A 16,931-nucleotide genomic window follows, 5' to 3' on the forward strand; every position below is an offset into this window, starting at 1 on the left:
CTAATGAAGGCAAAACTCAAGTATGGACGCTCAGTTGTGACCTGTTTGATAATGCAACAAGTCACAGTTACAAACCCTCTAAGGGTGCGCTATCTAAAAGAGACTCTTCTCCTGGGAAATATATTTGAAAAAAAATATAGTCACAGTGTGGTTATCCCTCTTCATCTGCCTCCCCACCTCCTCAAGTCGTTTGTGTTATAATGTTTCAGTATTCCAGACCCATTGGCAGGTTTACTTTTAGCATCCACTGTAGATCATCCAAGGAAATAGAACTGGTTTGACAACAATCTCTCCACAGTCATCTCTTAGTTTCATCTTTATCTGTGCTCAGGATAAAAAAAAATCACAAGGATGTTGGATAACCCACGTAACAAATTAGAGTTGACTCACCCTCTGTCCTTCTTTCCCAGGTGGACCTGGAGGTCCTTGTAAACCCAGAGCACCCTAGGAGGAAAAAATAGAAACATGAGTCAAAAGAATATTTATAATTCACCTGCTTCATAGGGGTACTGTGAGGGGGAATACTCACTTGACATTTACTTTTTTTGAAGTGGCTTGGATTCCCCAGAGACTAGACTCTAGAATACATTCACAATGATGAATGCACAGACTTAGAGCATATTGCCTTTACTGCAGAATAACCAAGTCCCAGAGCCAGATGTCAAGGCCAAATGTTCGCATTCAATGAATATTTACTGAGGCTCAGGTCATATTACAAGAAAATCCCATAAACAAATGGTAGATATCACTACTAACAAAAAAGAAATATGTTCTCTTGGGTCTTTAAAAGAACATTTTTCAGTTTTCCACCAAACCTCAATAGAATCAAGTAAGCACTACCTTGACACCAACTATGTATCTAATTCTATTCTTAATAAAACTTTAATTTCAAATACAGTGTAGTTATGATAAAGCATCTTTTAAATGGGAAATTGAAAGCACTTCAAGAAGATGTGACATTTTCTATGAAACATCACCATATCTCTAGGAAATATATCAGATGAGGCATCTTAATCTACTTTTTCAGATGCAGAAACAGACTCAAACATCCCTTTGTAAGCTGGTGGCAGAGTAAGGAAAAGGCACCAAGGATCTGGACTCGCATATTAGGTATTCTAGCTCTGTTAAGCCATTCAGTGAATAATGATCTTGTAAAATTAGCAGCAATTTTCACCATATATGGAAATTAAAATTGGGACGCAAGCATTCCCTACAGCTAGCTTTTCAAGTCAATATATTGTATCAGGAAAATCAATTGCATGTATTGACTGTGAGGCACAGGACATTGTATCCATAACAAGAAGCCATTAATTTCTGTCATCTTTACCAGTTAATAGCAACAGTCCTGTTATAAAATATAAACACATTTTTTAAAGTGGTTTGGAAAGGATAATCTAATTCACACAAATAAAATCATTGAATTCAGGTTCTTTTAGATGGGAAATTATTTTTCTTCTGTAAGTTTTTTTAGTTAACCATTTAAATTACAACTAACGTGATTTTGAAAATATAGAAGTTGATGCATATATAAGAATCATTGGGGAATACACAGACCGCATTGCTGGAGCTTTTGGACCTCGATTTCCTTTGCAAAGGGCTCCAAAATTTGAATAATAATAATTATAACAGTTAAGTACTTAGTACTATGTGCTAACAATCATACCCCGTTTTACCGATGAGTTTACTGAGGCCCAGAGAAGTTGAATGACTTGCCTAATGTCACACAGTAGGACTTGAATCCAAATCCCTACCTAGTCCTACACTCTTTCCATAGGCATCCTGTCTCATTTTCTTTTCACTGCTCTTTTTTAAACAGCACTTTTTTTTCCTACCAATCCTTGTTTTTACAGCATTTCCTAAAATGTATTAGAGTCTTAAGTCATGGATAAATTTTTATAGTTTATGATTTGGTAATAGCATTGGAAAAGTGATAAGAATGTCTGCCTGACCAGTAATATGCTGTGCACAAAGTTGACTTCAAAACTTGAAGTGCTATTTCCAAACTGATGTTTTCAGGAGAATGGTTGTTTGTTTTTTTTTAAATTACAGAAAGCCCAGCTTTCAGTCAATAATGTGTTCATTGTGGGCAAGGAACCTGTCTACCAACTCTGTTATATATTATTACATTGTACTGTCCTAAGAGCTTAGTACAGTGCTCCGCATACAATAAGTGCTCAAGAAATGTGATTGATTGATTGACTGAATGAATTAATATTATTATTACTATTCCACCCGACCTCCCACAGCACCTGTATATATGTTTGTTCACATTCATTACCCTATTTATTTTACTTGTACATATTCTATTGATTTTATTTGGTTTATATGTTTTGTTTTGTTGTTTGTTTCCCCCTTCTACGCTGTGAGCCTGCTGTTGGGTAGGGACCGACTCTCTATGTTGCCGACTTGTACTTCCCAAGCGCTTAGTACAGTGCTCTGCACACAGTAAGTGCTCAATAAATACTATTGAATGAATGAATGAATGAATGAATGAATGAACAATGGAGGTCTTAAGGTTGAAATACTGCAACTCCCTTTCAGAAAGTTCCACACACTTATTTTGCCTCTGGGTCTTTCCAGGATTCCCAGATGTCATGTAATTGTCCTGAGTGACAGAGAATATTTCGGACTTCTCGAACTTGAGGGCTATTTTGAGTTGGGAAAAGTTCAGAGGACTTCAGGAAGTGGGTAAAGTAATGGTTGAGGTTGTATCCTTTTTTGTAATGCTGACAGTGTGGGATAAATTCCTAAAAAGCTACTAAAGATGAAGTGTTTTACTCTGAGAAAAACTATTATCTCTTCATAAATAATAAAATCAGAGGAACATGTGCTCTCTTGGAATAATTGTCCTATAAAATAAAACCACTCATCCATGTAGACAAAAACATCAGACTGAGATAAAGACTGGAAAACCTGCAGAGCAATCTGTCAATCTACTGGACATCTGACATCACTTTAAGTCAGGATCTGAGAGAAACTAAAGGTGAGACGTACCACAAATGGATCATTTGTCTGCATGGGACTTCCCCACAAACTTTGATTGGTATAATGTTAGAATTCCCCCTTGCAGATTCAGGTCAAGGAGGTTCTTCGAGTAAAAAAAAAAATCCAAAAATACTCCTACTTCCTGCAGGCATGTCCAATTATTCTGAGATTTGGATCTTTGGAAGGTTAAAGTAAAAAAAATATTCCTTGGGGAAATTATAGAAACCCTACCAGCTACACAATAGTTGAACTTCTGAAATGGATTCTTAAGAACATATTTGGGCTTTCCACAGTACAAAATTGCTTAGACAGAACATTAACTTTACTTTTCAGTAGATTCTCTAGGTTTAAAATTTTGACAGGAGAATGCATTTATAAGAAATATTAAGCACTAGGTTGGAAAATTGATCAGACATGGATAAAAGTGTGCAGCTCACAGCCAAATCCAGTTAAGCCACTTTTTTGTTGCAAAACACATCATTTGAAAGGTGCTAAATGTCATATAACTCACCCAAGAAAAGCTTCTGGCTATTTAGGAAACGCTGTCATGATGCAAACACACATAAATTTTTAACTGAAAAATTACCCAGATTTAGCCAGGATAGAAGGATATGTTGAAGCGTTCAACAAACACAACAGATGTTCAGTAGTCTTAATAGCGTAGATCAACTACATTTGAACACATTTTCTTTTTAAAACTAGCAAAGAAATATTTATAAAACTTCTCAACTAAGGAGAGATGTGAAGTGGGAAAGGGAGATTTTACTTATGGCCTTATTTGAATTTCCCCCCCAAGAATATTACAGTTAATTAATACCAGAAAGAGAAACAGACCTGTCTGATGGATCATACAGGAACATATATTTTAAAATTATTTTAGATCGGACTTAATATTTACTAAAAGTTAAGATTAAATAGGAGCTGCATAAAATTTTAGAGTATACAAAATGTACTCTAGGTTTTATGTAAAGGAAACAACATTCATTTATTAGAGGAAATAAAATTGCTCAGGAAACTTAACTGTTTCATGGGGGTGCTACAAAGATTGAGAAAATGAAAGTTTTGTGAACTAAATGTTCTGTTAATTTGGGGCTAAGGAATCAATTAATCAAGCAATAGTATTTAGCACTTACTGTGCAGAGCACTGCATTACACACTTGGGAGAGTACAATATAATGGAGTTGGTAGAGTTGATAATATGTTACCTGACCCCAAGCAGCTTATCTAGAAGGGGAGACAGACATTAATATAAATAAATTACAGATTCATTCATTCATTCAATCGTATTTATTGAGCACTTACTGTGTGCAGAGCACTGTACTAAGTGCTTGGGAAATACAAGTTGGTAACATATAGTGATGGTCCCTACCCAACAATGGGTTCACAGTCTAGAAGGTAGAGACAGACAACAAAACAAAACATGTAGACAGGTGTCAAAATCGTCAGAACAAATAGAATTATAGCTATATGCACCTCATTAACAAAATAAATAGAATAGTAAATATGTACAAGTAAAATAAATAGAGTAATAAATCTGTACAAATATATACAAGTGTTGTGGGGGAGGAAGGAGGTAGGGCGGGGGAGCGGATGGAGAGGAGGAGAGGAAAAAGGGGGCTCAGTCTGGGAAGGCCTCCTGGAGGAGGTGAGCTCTCAGTAGGGCTTTGAAGGGAGAAAGAGAGCTAGTTTGGCAGATATGTGGAGGGAGGGGGGGCATTCCAGGCCAGGGGGTCGACGGCAGGACAGGCGAGAAGGAGGTATAGTGAGAAGGTTAGTGGCAGATGAGCAGTGGGTGCGGGCTGGGCTGTAGAAGGAGAGAAGGGAGGTGAGGTAGGAGGGAGGGAGGTGAGGGAGAGCCTTGAAGCCAAGAGTGAGGAGTTTTTCTTTGATTCTTAGGTTAACAGGCAACCACTGGAGATTTTTGAGGAGGGGAGTGACATGCCCAGAGCGTTTCTGCACAAAGATAATATGGGCAGCAGAGTGAAGTATAGACTGAAGTGGGGAAAGGCAGGAGGATGGGAGATCAGAGAGGAGGCTGATGCAGTAATCCATTCGGGATAGGATGAGAGATTGAACCAGCAAGGTAGTGGTTTGGATGGAGAGGAAAGGGCAGATCTTGGCGATGTTGTGGAGGTGAGACTGGCAGGTTTTGGTGACGGATTGGATATGTGGGGTGAATGAGAGAGCGGAGTCGAGGATGACACCAAGATTGCGGGCTTGTGAGATGGGAAGGATGGTAATGATAATAATAATAATAATAATAATGGCATTTATTAAGCACTTACTATGTGCAAAGCACTGTGTTAAGAACTGGGGAGGTTACAAAGCAATCAGGTTTTCCCACAGGGGGCTCACAGTCTTCATCCTAATTTTACAGATGAGGTAACTGAGGCCCAGAGAAGTTATGTGACTTGCCCAAAGTCACACAGCTGACAATTTGCAGAGCCAGGGTTTGAACCCATGACCTCTGACTCCAAAGGCCGGGCTCTTTCCACTGAGCCACGTTGGTAATGCCATCTAGAGTGATGGGAAAGTCAGGGAGAGGACAAGGTGTTTAAGGTAGTACTTGGCACATAATAAGCACTTAAACATCACAATTATTTATGTATTTGTTAAATGAAAGGTAGGGTGAATGGGACATGTATGTATTGGTCTTCTACTGCAGCTTTTCAATTAGGGTAATAGGACCACATCGATCCTCTCTTTTTATTTCTTGATCCTTTTTTTGCTGATATAAGTATCTGTGCTACTTCCAAATGGAGTGGATTCAAACAACTAAGCAACACTTCAGCTGCAAGATGGACATTTTCATATCCTCCCGGCTTTTGAGGGGAGAGTTAGATTTGGATGGGAGATTGTGTACTTGGTTATATGTACATAAGTGCTATAGGGATGATTAAGGGGTGAATTACGGGTGAAGAAAGGAAATATGATCTTATAGATTTACACAATTCTAATGTAAAAGAACAATTAATATTAGTAAGAGGTAGGCAATATACAAAGACAAAGGCAATTAAAAGTACCATAAAAATTAAACCAGTTGTTTAGAAAGCTCTCATTGTGGACAGGAAGTATGTCTCTTACATTGTTATACTATACTGTCCCAAGCACTTAGTATAGTGCTCTGTACACAGTAAATGTTCAATAAATATGACTGACTGACTCTCAAATTATCAGTGTGTACAGTTGTAATTTGTGTAAATGTATCTCTATGATTGGAACAGTTTCTAACATTAAATCATTTTACATAATACATATGTATTTTTTAAAGTCTATTTTTTAAACAGTTTTTTTCCCAAACACTCTGGGAAATTGTATTTGTCCTCCAAATGGAGAATTCCCAAGACTCATTTGCCCATACATGAACATCCACACACAAACTCTCCAATAATGTTTGCGGTAAAAGAGAAAGGAAAATCACGGAAATAAATCAAATAGAGGGCAGTAATGACCCCAAGCATCATCAGGTGGAAGAGACATTTTACATATATGTAATTAACAGCCTTAAATCTCACTCAAGCATTTAAAGAAAAAGTTTTTAAAACAAATTAATATATTGATCCCAGTTCCCTTTTAGGTGGGTCAGCTGCAGTTTCATACTCTGAGAACTGTTTTGGGTGGACAGAGGTCTATCCAATTACGCCTCTGAAACCATGCCTTCTCCACTGGCAGAAATACAGAGATAATAATAATAATAATTATTATTATTATTATTATCATAACTGTGGTATTGGTTAATGTTTACTGTGTGCCAGGCCCTAAACTAAGCACTGGGGTGGATATAAGTAAATAGGGTTGGACACAGTCCCTGTCCCATGTGAGGCTCACAAAGTGTTGACTAATGGACTTCATTTCTAAGGAGACCAACTGGAACACCACAACCCATTTGGAGTTCCTGAGCCAAATGATGGTTAGGAGACATCATTGATACTGGGGAGAAAAGGGACTTTGGAAACTATCTGAGGTTACTGGATTCAGCCAGTTCCCATGATAATCTATTTGAGGTTACTGGATTCAGCCAGTTCCCATGATAATCCCAAACCATCACTTGACTCAGAGCTTGCAGTTGGGTTTCTATAGTTTCAAGAAATTCACCACAGTAGGTCTAGTGGGAAGAACAGCTTGGCACAGCCCTGGGGGTCAGAGGACTCGTGTTCTAATCTCTACTCTGCCACTTGCCTGCTGAGTGACCTTAGTCAAACTGCTTAACTTCTCTGTTCATTCATTCACTCAATCATATTTACTGAGCGCTTACTGTGTGCAGAGCACTGTACTAAGCACTTGGAAAGTACAATTCGGCAACAGATAGAGATAATCCCTACCCAACAACGGGCTCACCGCCTAGAAGGGGAAGACAGACAACAAAACAAAACAAGTAGACAGGCATCAATACCATCAAAATAGATTAATAGAATTATAGATATATTCACATCATTAATAAAATGGAGTAATGAATATGTACAAATATACACAAGTGCTGTGGGGAGGGGAAGGGGGCAGAGCAGAGGGAGTAAGGGCGAGGGGGATGAGGAGGAGGAGAAGAAAAAGGGGACTCAGTCAGGGAAGGCCTCCTGGAGGAGGTGAGCTCTCAGTAGGGCTTTGAAGGGGGGAAGAGAGCTAGTTTGGCAGATGTGAGGAGGGAGGGCATTCTAGGCCAGAGGTAGGACATGGGCCGGGGGTTGACGGCGGGACAAGAGAGAACGAGGCACAGTGAGGAGGTTAGTGGCAGAGAAGTGGAGTGCGTGGGCTGGGCTGAAGAAGGAGACAAGGGAGGTGAGGTAGGAGGGGGCAAGGCCTTAGTTGACATCTTTAAAATAGGGATTAATACTGAAAACCATGTGAGACATGGACTGCGTCCAACCTAACTACCTTGCATCTACCCCATTGCTTAGTACAGTGCCTGGCACATAGTAAGGACTTAATAAATATAATAAAAAAACAAAAACATGGGACCATGTTGGCCCAGGCTCTGCCACCTGCCCTTTCAATAACCCTGGGCAAGTTGACTGCTTTCTGCCTCCATTTCCTTTCCAGTAAAATGGGGATAAAATACATGTTCCTCCTTCCTCTTAGATCGTGAGCACCATGTGGGACAGGAACGGTTTCTGATATGGTTATCTTGTATTTATGCCATAAATTACCCTAGTGTTTGGCACATAGTAAGTGTTTAATAAGCACCTTAAAAATATCCTGTGCAGGTCCCCCGTGGTCTGGTTGAGAGTCCCTTAATTATCTCAGGGCTCCTAAGCTAGTCAGCATTCTGTTGCCAAACCAAACCCTGAACAGGCCCTGGATATCAGTGCACAAAGGTAGGCCCTGGGACTCCCACATTAGTACCACCTGGCCTTCACTGAGCATCACCGGGGAGTAGAAGAGCAAAATCTCAGAAGGGAAATGGGGAGTTTATACACCCTTATAGTCCCTTGTGCAGTAAAGAGAATAGGGTAACAATTTAACCATTAAACCATCACTAAAGTCACTCTACATTTTGAGTGCAAAACACCTTTTTTTTCCCCTCTGTACATCACTTGACAGCACAACTAAAAAGCAAAATGGCGGGGAAATGCTTGAGACCAAGTGATTCTCAGATTTCCCCTGGAATAACTTAAACTGCTTTTAGGAGTTTCCTTGGGAACTACTTGGGAAGCAGCGTGACACAATGGATAAAGAATGGGACTAGGAGACAGAGGATCTGGGTTCTAATCCCATCTCTGCCACTTGCCTGCTGTGTGACCTTGGGTATGTCACAACTTCTCTGTGCCTCAGTTTCCTCAGCTGTAGAATCGGGAGTCAATACCTTTCCTCCCTCTTACTTGACTGTGAGCACCATGGGCACAGGTACAGCGTCTGACCTGATTAACTTGTATCTACTCCAGGGCTTAGAACAGTTTTTAATAAATATCATTAAAAATAAAAAAATAAAGAAACAAAATAAAAGGAGCACTGCCCTTATGTAAAGCCTCTAGATACCTAAGAGAGCATAATCCTAAAACTAAACACTCGGGCCTAAGTACAAGTTATTGGGTTGATCTCTCAAAATACTTTGACAACTCTGCTCTCTTCGTGATAGTAGAAAAATAAGGCAGAAAACATTTCCAAACACTCCTCATTGAACAATGTTTCATGAAAATTTAGTTTTTATTAAACTTCTGTGAATATCAGTATAATGCCATCCATAACTGAATGCAGTTCTTTATCCTTTCTTTGCCAAAATACTGTGTCGCTTTGCCACTGTGTAGAGATTGCTTGATAAAATACTAACCAATTTGGGTGCAGGGCATACAAATGATGACCAGATTGGTATGACTTTGGTCACTGAATGTTTTCAAAGCCAAAAAATCATATCACTTCTTAGAGAATAGGTTTTTTTAAGATAGGGGTCAATTCTACATTAGGGAAGTAAATAGGGAAGGCCATCATCCAAATAATTCACATAACAAAATACCTGACATCATCAGTGGAAAATGGCTTTGGGGAGAATAAATTACCAAATAACTGCCTCAATGTTCCATTGTGTTTGCTAATGTAGACCTGGCCATGTGTTCTATATTAGTACTAACTCATTGACTCATCAAGGTATTACAAAATATTGTACTTCTAAGTGTATTCTCTTTCAAATCAACAAACAGGAATTTTGATTGTTCATGCTTATTAACAATCCTGTGGCCCTGTTTGCTGCACTGGGGTGTTAATTCATTAAACTTGGAAAATTGCCCATTTAAGTAATTGTATTCTGTCTCTAAAAATTCCATTTGATATTTCAACTTCATATGATATGCTTCTCACACAAGGTGTATCATAAAACAGATGTTTTATATTCTTGTTTGTAGCTATTTCAATAATGGTGAAGTCCAGATATCTAACACTTTAATTTACCCCTTAGGGGATTTTAGAAAGAGTAATTATCTGTAAAATAGAGATGACATACATTTACAAATTAGTGTTAAATTGCAGTGGGATAAAAAACTAATCACATTGTATTAAAAATAGGTACGTTATTGCCATAATGTAATTTCACTTGCTTAGTCAAGAAATTAGTAATTACTGCCCAACCAGTATGACCTCTGCATAAAATATTTTCTATTTCTTTGTCAACTGGTAAGAAATATTGTTGTGGTGCACTCTGTGTATAAGGGTACAGTGATTTCTCCATATCTAGTTTCTACACTAATACAAATAAAAATAATAATAATAATAATGATAATAAAATTATGGTACTTAAGTACTTACTATATGACAAGCATTGGTTATAAATGCTGAGGTAGACACAAGTCAATCAGGTTGGACGCAGTCCCTGTCCCACCTGAGACTCACACTAGTAATCCCTATTTTACAGATGAGGTAACTGAGGCCCAGAGAAGTGAAGTGACTTGACCAAGGTCACACAACAGACATGTGGCCAAGCCAGAATTAGAACCTGGGTCCCATGCCCTAACTACTAAGCCATGATGGATTCTCTGGGACGAAGGAGATTATGGATCAAATTTGTGGATCCGTAGCCAACCTAAAGACATAGGCAAGTAGATTTAAAAAATAATAGAATCATTTGTCCAAATTAAAATAAAATTAAAATAAATTAAAATAAAACAAAGCTGGCATTGCAGTTTAGCTGTACAGTTTCTCTGATTCTGCCAAATGGTGGTGGGGTCTAAAAGCCTACGTTAATCACTGTCATAGACCAAACATATGTTAACTGTTAACTTCTCTGTTAGCAGAGAAGCAGCGTGGCTCAGTGGAAAGAGCACAGGCTTTGGAGTTAGAGGTCATGGGTTTAAATCCCGGCTCCGCCAACTGTCAGCTGTGTGACTTTGGGCAAGTCACTTAACTTGTCTGTGCCTCAGTTACCTCATCTGTAAAATGGGGATGGAAACTGTGAGCCCCCCGTGGGACAACCTGATCACCTTGTAACCTCCCCAGTGCTTAGAACAGTACTTTGCACATAGTAAGCACTTAACAAATACCATTATTATTATTAACTATGCTTCAGTTAATCAGTGGCATTTGTTGAGCTCTTACTGAATGCAGGGCACTGTACTAATCACTTGGGAGAGTATACAAAATTCTTCAAAAGGGCATGCTTTGCATGTTTGTTTCAGGCAATGTGCTCTTAAAGAACTAGGGTAAGCATGTCTCAAAACACAAGTCTATCTGGATGGACTGTAAACTTCTCACTAGACTGAATTCTCCTTGAGGGCAGGGATCATGTCTACCAACTCTCCCAATCATTTAATATAGTCTTCTGCACAAACTAAGCTGTCAAATATCATTGATTGATTACTTTCATTCATTTATTCAATCATATTTATTGAGCGCTTACTGTGTGCAGAACACTGTACTAAGTGCTTGGGAAGTACAAGTTGGCAACATATAGAGATGGTCCCTACCCAACAGTGGGCTCACAGTCTAAAAGGGGGAGACAGAGTACAAAACAAAACATATTAACAGAATAAAATAAATAGAATAAATATGTACAAGTAAAATAAATCAATAAATAGAATAATAAATACGTACAAACATATATACATATATGCAGGTGCTGTGGGGAAGGGAAGGAGGTAAGGCGGGGGAGATGGAGTGTGGGAGGAGGGGTAGAGGAAGGTGGGGGCTCAGTCTAGGAAGGCTTCCTGGAGGAGGCGAGCTCTCAGTGGGGCCTTCATCATCATCATCATCAATCGTATTTATTGAGCGCTTACTATGTGCAGAGCACTGTACTAAGCGCTTGGGAAGTACAAATTGGCAACACATAGAGACAGTCCCTACCCAACAGTGGGCTCACAGTCGAGAAGGGGGAGACTGAGAACAAAACCAAACATACCAACAAAATAAAATAAATAGGATAGATATGCACAAGTAAAATAAATAAATAAATAGAGTAATAAATATGTACAACCACATATACATATACACAGGTGCTGGGGGGAAGGGAAGGAGGTAAGATGGGGGGATGGAGAGGGGGACGAGGGGGAGAGGAAGGAAGGGGCTCAGTCTGGGAAGGCCTCCTGGAGGAGAAGGGAAGGCCCTTCAAGTACTTGGTGGCAGTACTGGAATAAACATGGTAATTGCCTACACATCTTAATACTTTATAACGTCTTCCTATCTGTGATTAATTTTAGTGTCCGACTCCCCTGTTAGATTGTAAACACCTTAAAAACAAGGGTAATGTATGCAATTCTTTTGCACTTTCCCAAGTGCTTAGTACAGCACTCTGCTCATGGTAGATAGTCAATAATACTATTGATTGATTGAAGGAACAGTTTAGGCACATGGTGGTTGTAAAGATGAGCATGTTATAGTGTGAGTTTTCCTTAACGTTGGGTTCATCAGAATCTAACTCCAGCATCAAAGGGAAACTGACGGATAGGAAGCAGCATGGCCTAGAGGAAAGAACATGGGTCTGCGAGTCGAGGAACTGGGTTAAAATCCCAGTTTTGCCTCTTGTTTGTTGTGCGACCTTCAGCAAGTCACTTGATTTCTCTGTGCCCCAGTTCCCTCAACAGCAAAATGGGGATTTAATACTGCTCTCTCTCTTTCTCTTACTTAGACAGTGAACCCCATGTGGGACAGTGACTGTCTGACTGGATTAACTTGTATTTACCCCAGCACTTAGAACAGTGCTGGGCATATAGTAAGTACATAACAAACACCATAAAAACCATACGTATGCATATGCTTTCTGCTTTCAAGAAGCTTGCCATTCTAAAGGGGACAATAACAGACACAAGTGATTTACAAATGGAAACAGGAGGATAGAACTGGGATAAAATAGGTATTATTGAGAATATATCAGGCAACATCAATCAGGTGTATTTACTAAGCACTTACTATGTGCAGAGCACTGTACTAAGTGCTTGGGAGAGAACAAGGTTGGGGGGGGGGTGCAGAGAGTGTGTGTGTGTGCGTTTATTACGTGCCAAGCACTATTCTAAGTATTGAAGTAGATACAAGGTTTCCTATCCTTGTTGAAGCAGCGTGGCTCAGTGGAAAGAGTATGAGCTTTGGAGTCAGAGGTCATGGGTTCAAATCCCAGCTCTGCCAATTGTCAGCTGTGTGACTTTGGGCAAGTCACTTAACTTCTCTGTGCCTCAGTTATCTCATCTGTAAAATGGGGATTAAGACTGTGAGCCCCCCTTGGGGCAACCTGATCATCACCTTGTAACCACCCCAGCACTTAGAACAGTGCTTTGCACATAGTAAATGCTTAATAAATACCATCATTATTATTATTATCCCACATGGGGCTCACAGTCTAGGGAGGATTGAATCCCCATGTTTCAGATGAAGAAGCTGGGGCACAGAGAAGTTAAGCGACTTGCCCAAATTCACACAGCAGACAAGTGGCAGAGTTGAAATTAGATCTCAGGTCCTCTGACTCCCAGTCCCTTATGAGTTGGGAATGTGACCAAATCTGTTGGTCAACTTGTACTTCCCAAGCGCTTAGTACAGTGCTCTGCACACAGTAAGCGCTCAATAAATACGATTGATTGATTGCTGTATTGTAAGTGCTCAGTACTTTGCTTTGCATCCAATACTTCACACAATAAATACCACTTTACTAATTGATTTATCCACCCTCTTCTCTGTTGACTGTGCACTTGATTGTGCATTTATGATACCCACCTCAGACTCCAGCACTAATGTCCATATCTGTAAATTATTTGATGTCTGACGCCCTTTGTAGACTGTAGCTACCAGTGGGCAGAGATTGTTCCTACCAACTCTTTTTACTGTACTTTCACAAGCTCTTAGCATAATGCTGTGCCCATACTAAATTCCAATGATTGATTGTTTTATTCAATGCTTACTGTGTCTTACTCTAAAATAATTTAGTATTTTAGCTATATTTTTAGAGTTTACACAATATATCTTCAGTTTCTTTCGAACAGTAAAATTTCACTGCAAATGTGTTTCATAAAGAAGACTCTTAATTTGGAATATACAAGTTTTGCCAAGCAATAGTCTCACAAATCAAAAAATAATGAAATGGGATTCAACTTACTTTCAAGGGAATTAATGTTTGATACAAATATATTCTGATGTACCTTATTTTTCTAAAATTAAAAATTCTAAAATTTTTCTAAAAGCATATCAATTTTGCTATTTCAATGGTTCCTTGAAAAACATTCTAATTTTTAAAAGTGCTGAACATTTCAGTAGACAGTAAAGCAAATATGACTTTAATAAAAATAGCTTATCTTCTTTTAAATTAATGATTTAGATTTCTGAAAAAAATCATAATTTTAATTCAATCTATAGAAATAAACCATTATTCTAACTTTATTCTTCTAATGAAATCCTTAAAAAATAAATTCCCTGTCAATTCAACTGCTCTAAGGCCCTTTATTAAACAAATACTTTTTTTTCTGAAGTCCCCAAAAAATGATGATGATGATGGTATTTGTTAAGCACTTACTATGGTGCCAAGCACTGTTCTAAGCACTGGTTATCAGGTTGTCCCACCTGGGGCTCACAGTCTTAATCCCCATTTTACAGATGAGGTAATTGAGGCACCGGGAAGTTAAGTGACTTGCCCAAAGTCACACAGCTCTTAGAATAATGCTGTGCCCATACTAAATTCCAATGATTGATTGTTTTATTGAATGCTTACTGTGTCTAACTCTAAAATAATGAAGTATTTTAGCTATATTTTTAGAGTTTACACAATATATCTTCAGTTAATTTCGAACAATAAAATTTCACTGCAAATGTGTTTCATAACATAAAATAATGAAATGGGATTCAACTTACTTTCAAGGGAATTAATGTTTGATACAAATATATTCTGATGTACCTAATTTTTCTAAAATTAAAAACTCTAAAATTTTTCTAAAAGCATATCAATTTTGCTATTTCAATGGTTCCTTGAAAAACATTCTAATTTTTAAAAGTGCAGAACATTTCAGTAGACAGTAAAGTAAATATGACTTTAATAAAATAGTTTATCTTCTTATAAATTAATGATTTAGATTTCTGAAAAAATCATAATTTTAATTCAATCTATAGAAATAAACCAAGTTATTCTAACTTTATTCTTCTAATGAAATCCTTAAAAAATAAATTCCCTGTCAATTCAACTCCTTTTAGGCCCTTTATTAAACGAATACTTTTTTTTTCTGAAGTCCCAGACAAATGATGATGATGATGATATTTGTTAAGCACTTACTATGGTGCCAAGAACTGTTCTAAGAGCTGGTTATCAGGTTGTCCCACCTGGGGCTCACAGTCTTAATCCCCATTTTACAGATGAGGTAATTGAGGCACCAGGAAGTTAAGTGACTTGCCCAAAGTCACACAGCTGACAAGTGGCAGAGCTGGGATTAGAACCCATGACCTCTGACTCCCAAACCCATGCTTTTTCCACTAAATCACACTGCTTCTCTAAATCTTCATAAAGGTCTTAAGCAACAATTCTCCTGTATTTGTCTCAGAAAAGACAAAAACCAAACTTGGCTTATATTTATATTGGTTCACTTTCTTAGGTCATTTGCCCACAGTAGCACAATGAGGTTAAAAGAAGGAGAATATATGAACTTTACTCTGAGGCTATGAGAGGAATTTTGATGAGATGTATCACACATTTTAAGCATTTTAAATGGGAAGCAGGATGGCCTAGTGGATAAACCCGGGGCCTGGGAATCAGACGGCCTGTATTCTCATTCCAGATCCATTACTTGTCCACTGCTTGGCCTTGGGTAAGTCACTTAACTTCTATGTGCCTCAATTACCTCATTTGTAAAATAGAGTTTAAAGAGTCTTGTAATTTAAAATGTAAATTGTGTTGAAAAGAGCAGCCACAATAATTAATTGCATTTTTTGCTGTAATCAACTGTATAATGTATACCTGATAATTTTGTCATGGCTCTTAAATTTCACAAAATTTAGTAAAATTTGCTTTACTTTTATGCTGCTGGGTTTTTTTTTTACTGACTTTATACATTTTATTACAGTATTTAATTACATGGTGACTTGCCCCTATCATTATTTAAAATTTGTACAGGTTTTCTGATTATTTCCAATTTCTGATTACTACCCTAGGGCTCAATCCAGGTCCTGGCACATACTAAGCATTTAACAAATGCCATTAAAAAATACTACTGACAATTATTGAAATCATAGTTGAGATTTTGGGAATGCATAGGATGAAATTACTTTTTAAAATCAGAAACTAAAACATTTCTGTGAAACATTAAAATTGTGCTACATATAAGTATTTTTATCAATGGGGAAAAAAGAATTCCAGTCAAAACTATTTCATTAACCTGAAAGGAGAAATATTTACTCATAGACTTATACTGCATTATTTAACCTTTAATTCAAATTTTTTTACCTCAAATCAATATTTAACCATAATCATACAGAGTCTTAGAGAGACATTCATTTCAACACATGACTTCCTGGGCCCTCAGTCAATTTCCTGTTGGTAAGTTGTCGCTTGTTTCACGAATGACCAGCTGAGAGTGGCATTCAGATCTCACCTAAGCTTGTATTTATACAGTAATTTCCTTAGACTGAAAAGCTGTACACTATCCTATGCCTGATTTTTGTTTGAGCAGGATTTATTTAGGCCCCAAAGAGCTGGCATCTCAAATATCTGTTTAGTAAGCAAGTCTAAGGTGCTTCTGCTTAAGACTGATTTAACCCTTGGCTTCTGTGTAAACATTTGGTGCCATCTGGATGAGTATTTTATAACTCCCAAAAGGGATAGGTCCAGGTCATTTTCCTGGGAACTAAGAGTAGGCGATCGAGTGTCAAGAGAAATAGTTTTCATACACTTTAGAAGGAAGATTGCTACATTACCTTCCTTCACCTGTCACTCTTCTGACAGGGCATGCAACTCAGCTTAAGTTGTAGATACCAGAGAAGGAGACAGAGTTGAACCAACTCCGTCATTTCAGGGAACTGAATGTCTCTGTCTGGTTTCCTTCACTTCAGTTGAGTGGCAAAAGCTT

At 38.1% G+C, this 16,931-nt stretch overlaps 1 protein-coding gene across 1 annotated transcript in view; it reads right to left on the reverse strand.

Moving 5' to 3' along the window:
• Window positions 1–16,931, reverse strand: part of COL19A1 (collagen type XIX alpha 1 chain) — a 335,135-nt gene that overhangs the window by 170,391 nt on the left and 147,813 nt on the right. The window contains exon 14 of the mRNA XM_038744466.1: window positions 391–444. Coding sequence (XP_038600394.1) covers window positions 391–444 — 54 coding nt within the window. The remainder of the gene's footprint in view (window positions 1–390; window positions 445–16,931) is intronic.

This window comes from Tachyglossus aculeatus, chromosome 1 (genome assembly GCF_015852505.1).
Source record: "Tachyglossus aculeatus isolate mTacAcu1 chromosome 1, mTacAcu1.pri, whole genome shotgun sequence".
Lineage (NCBI taxonomy): Eukaryota > Metazoa > Chordata > Mammalia > Monotremata > Tachyglossidae > Tachyglossus > Tachyglossus aculeatus.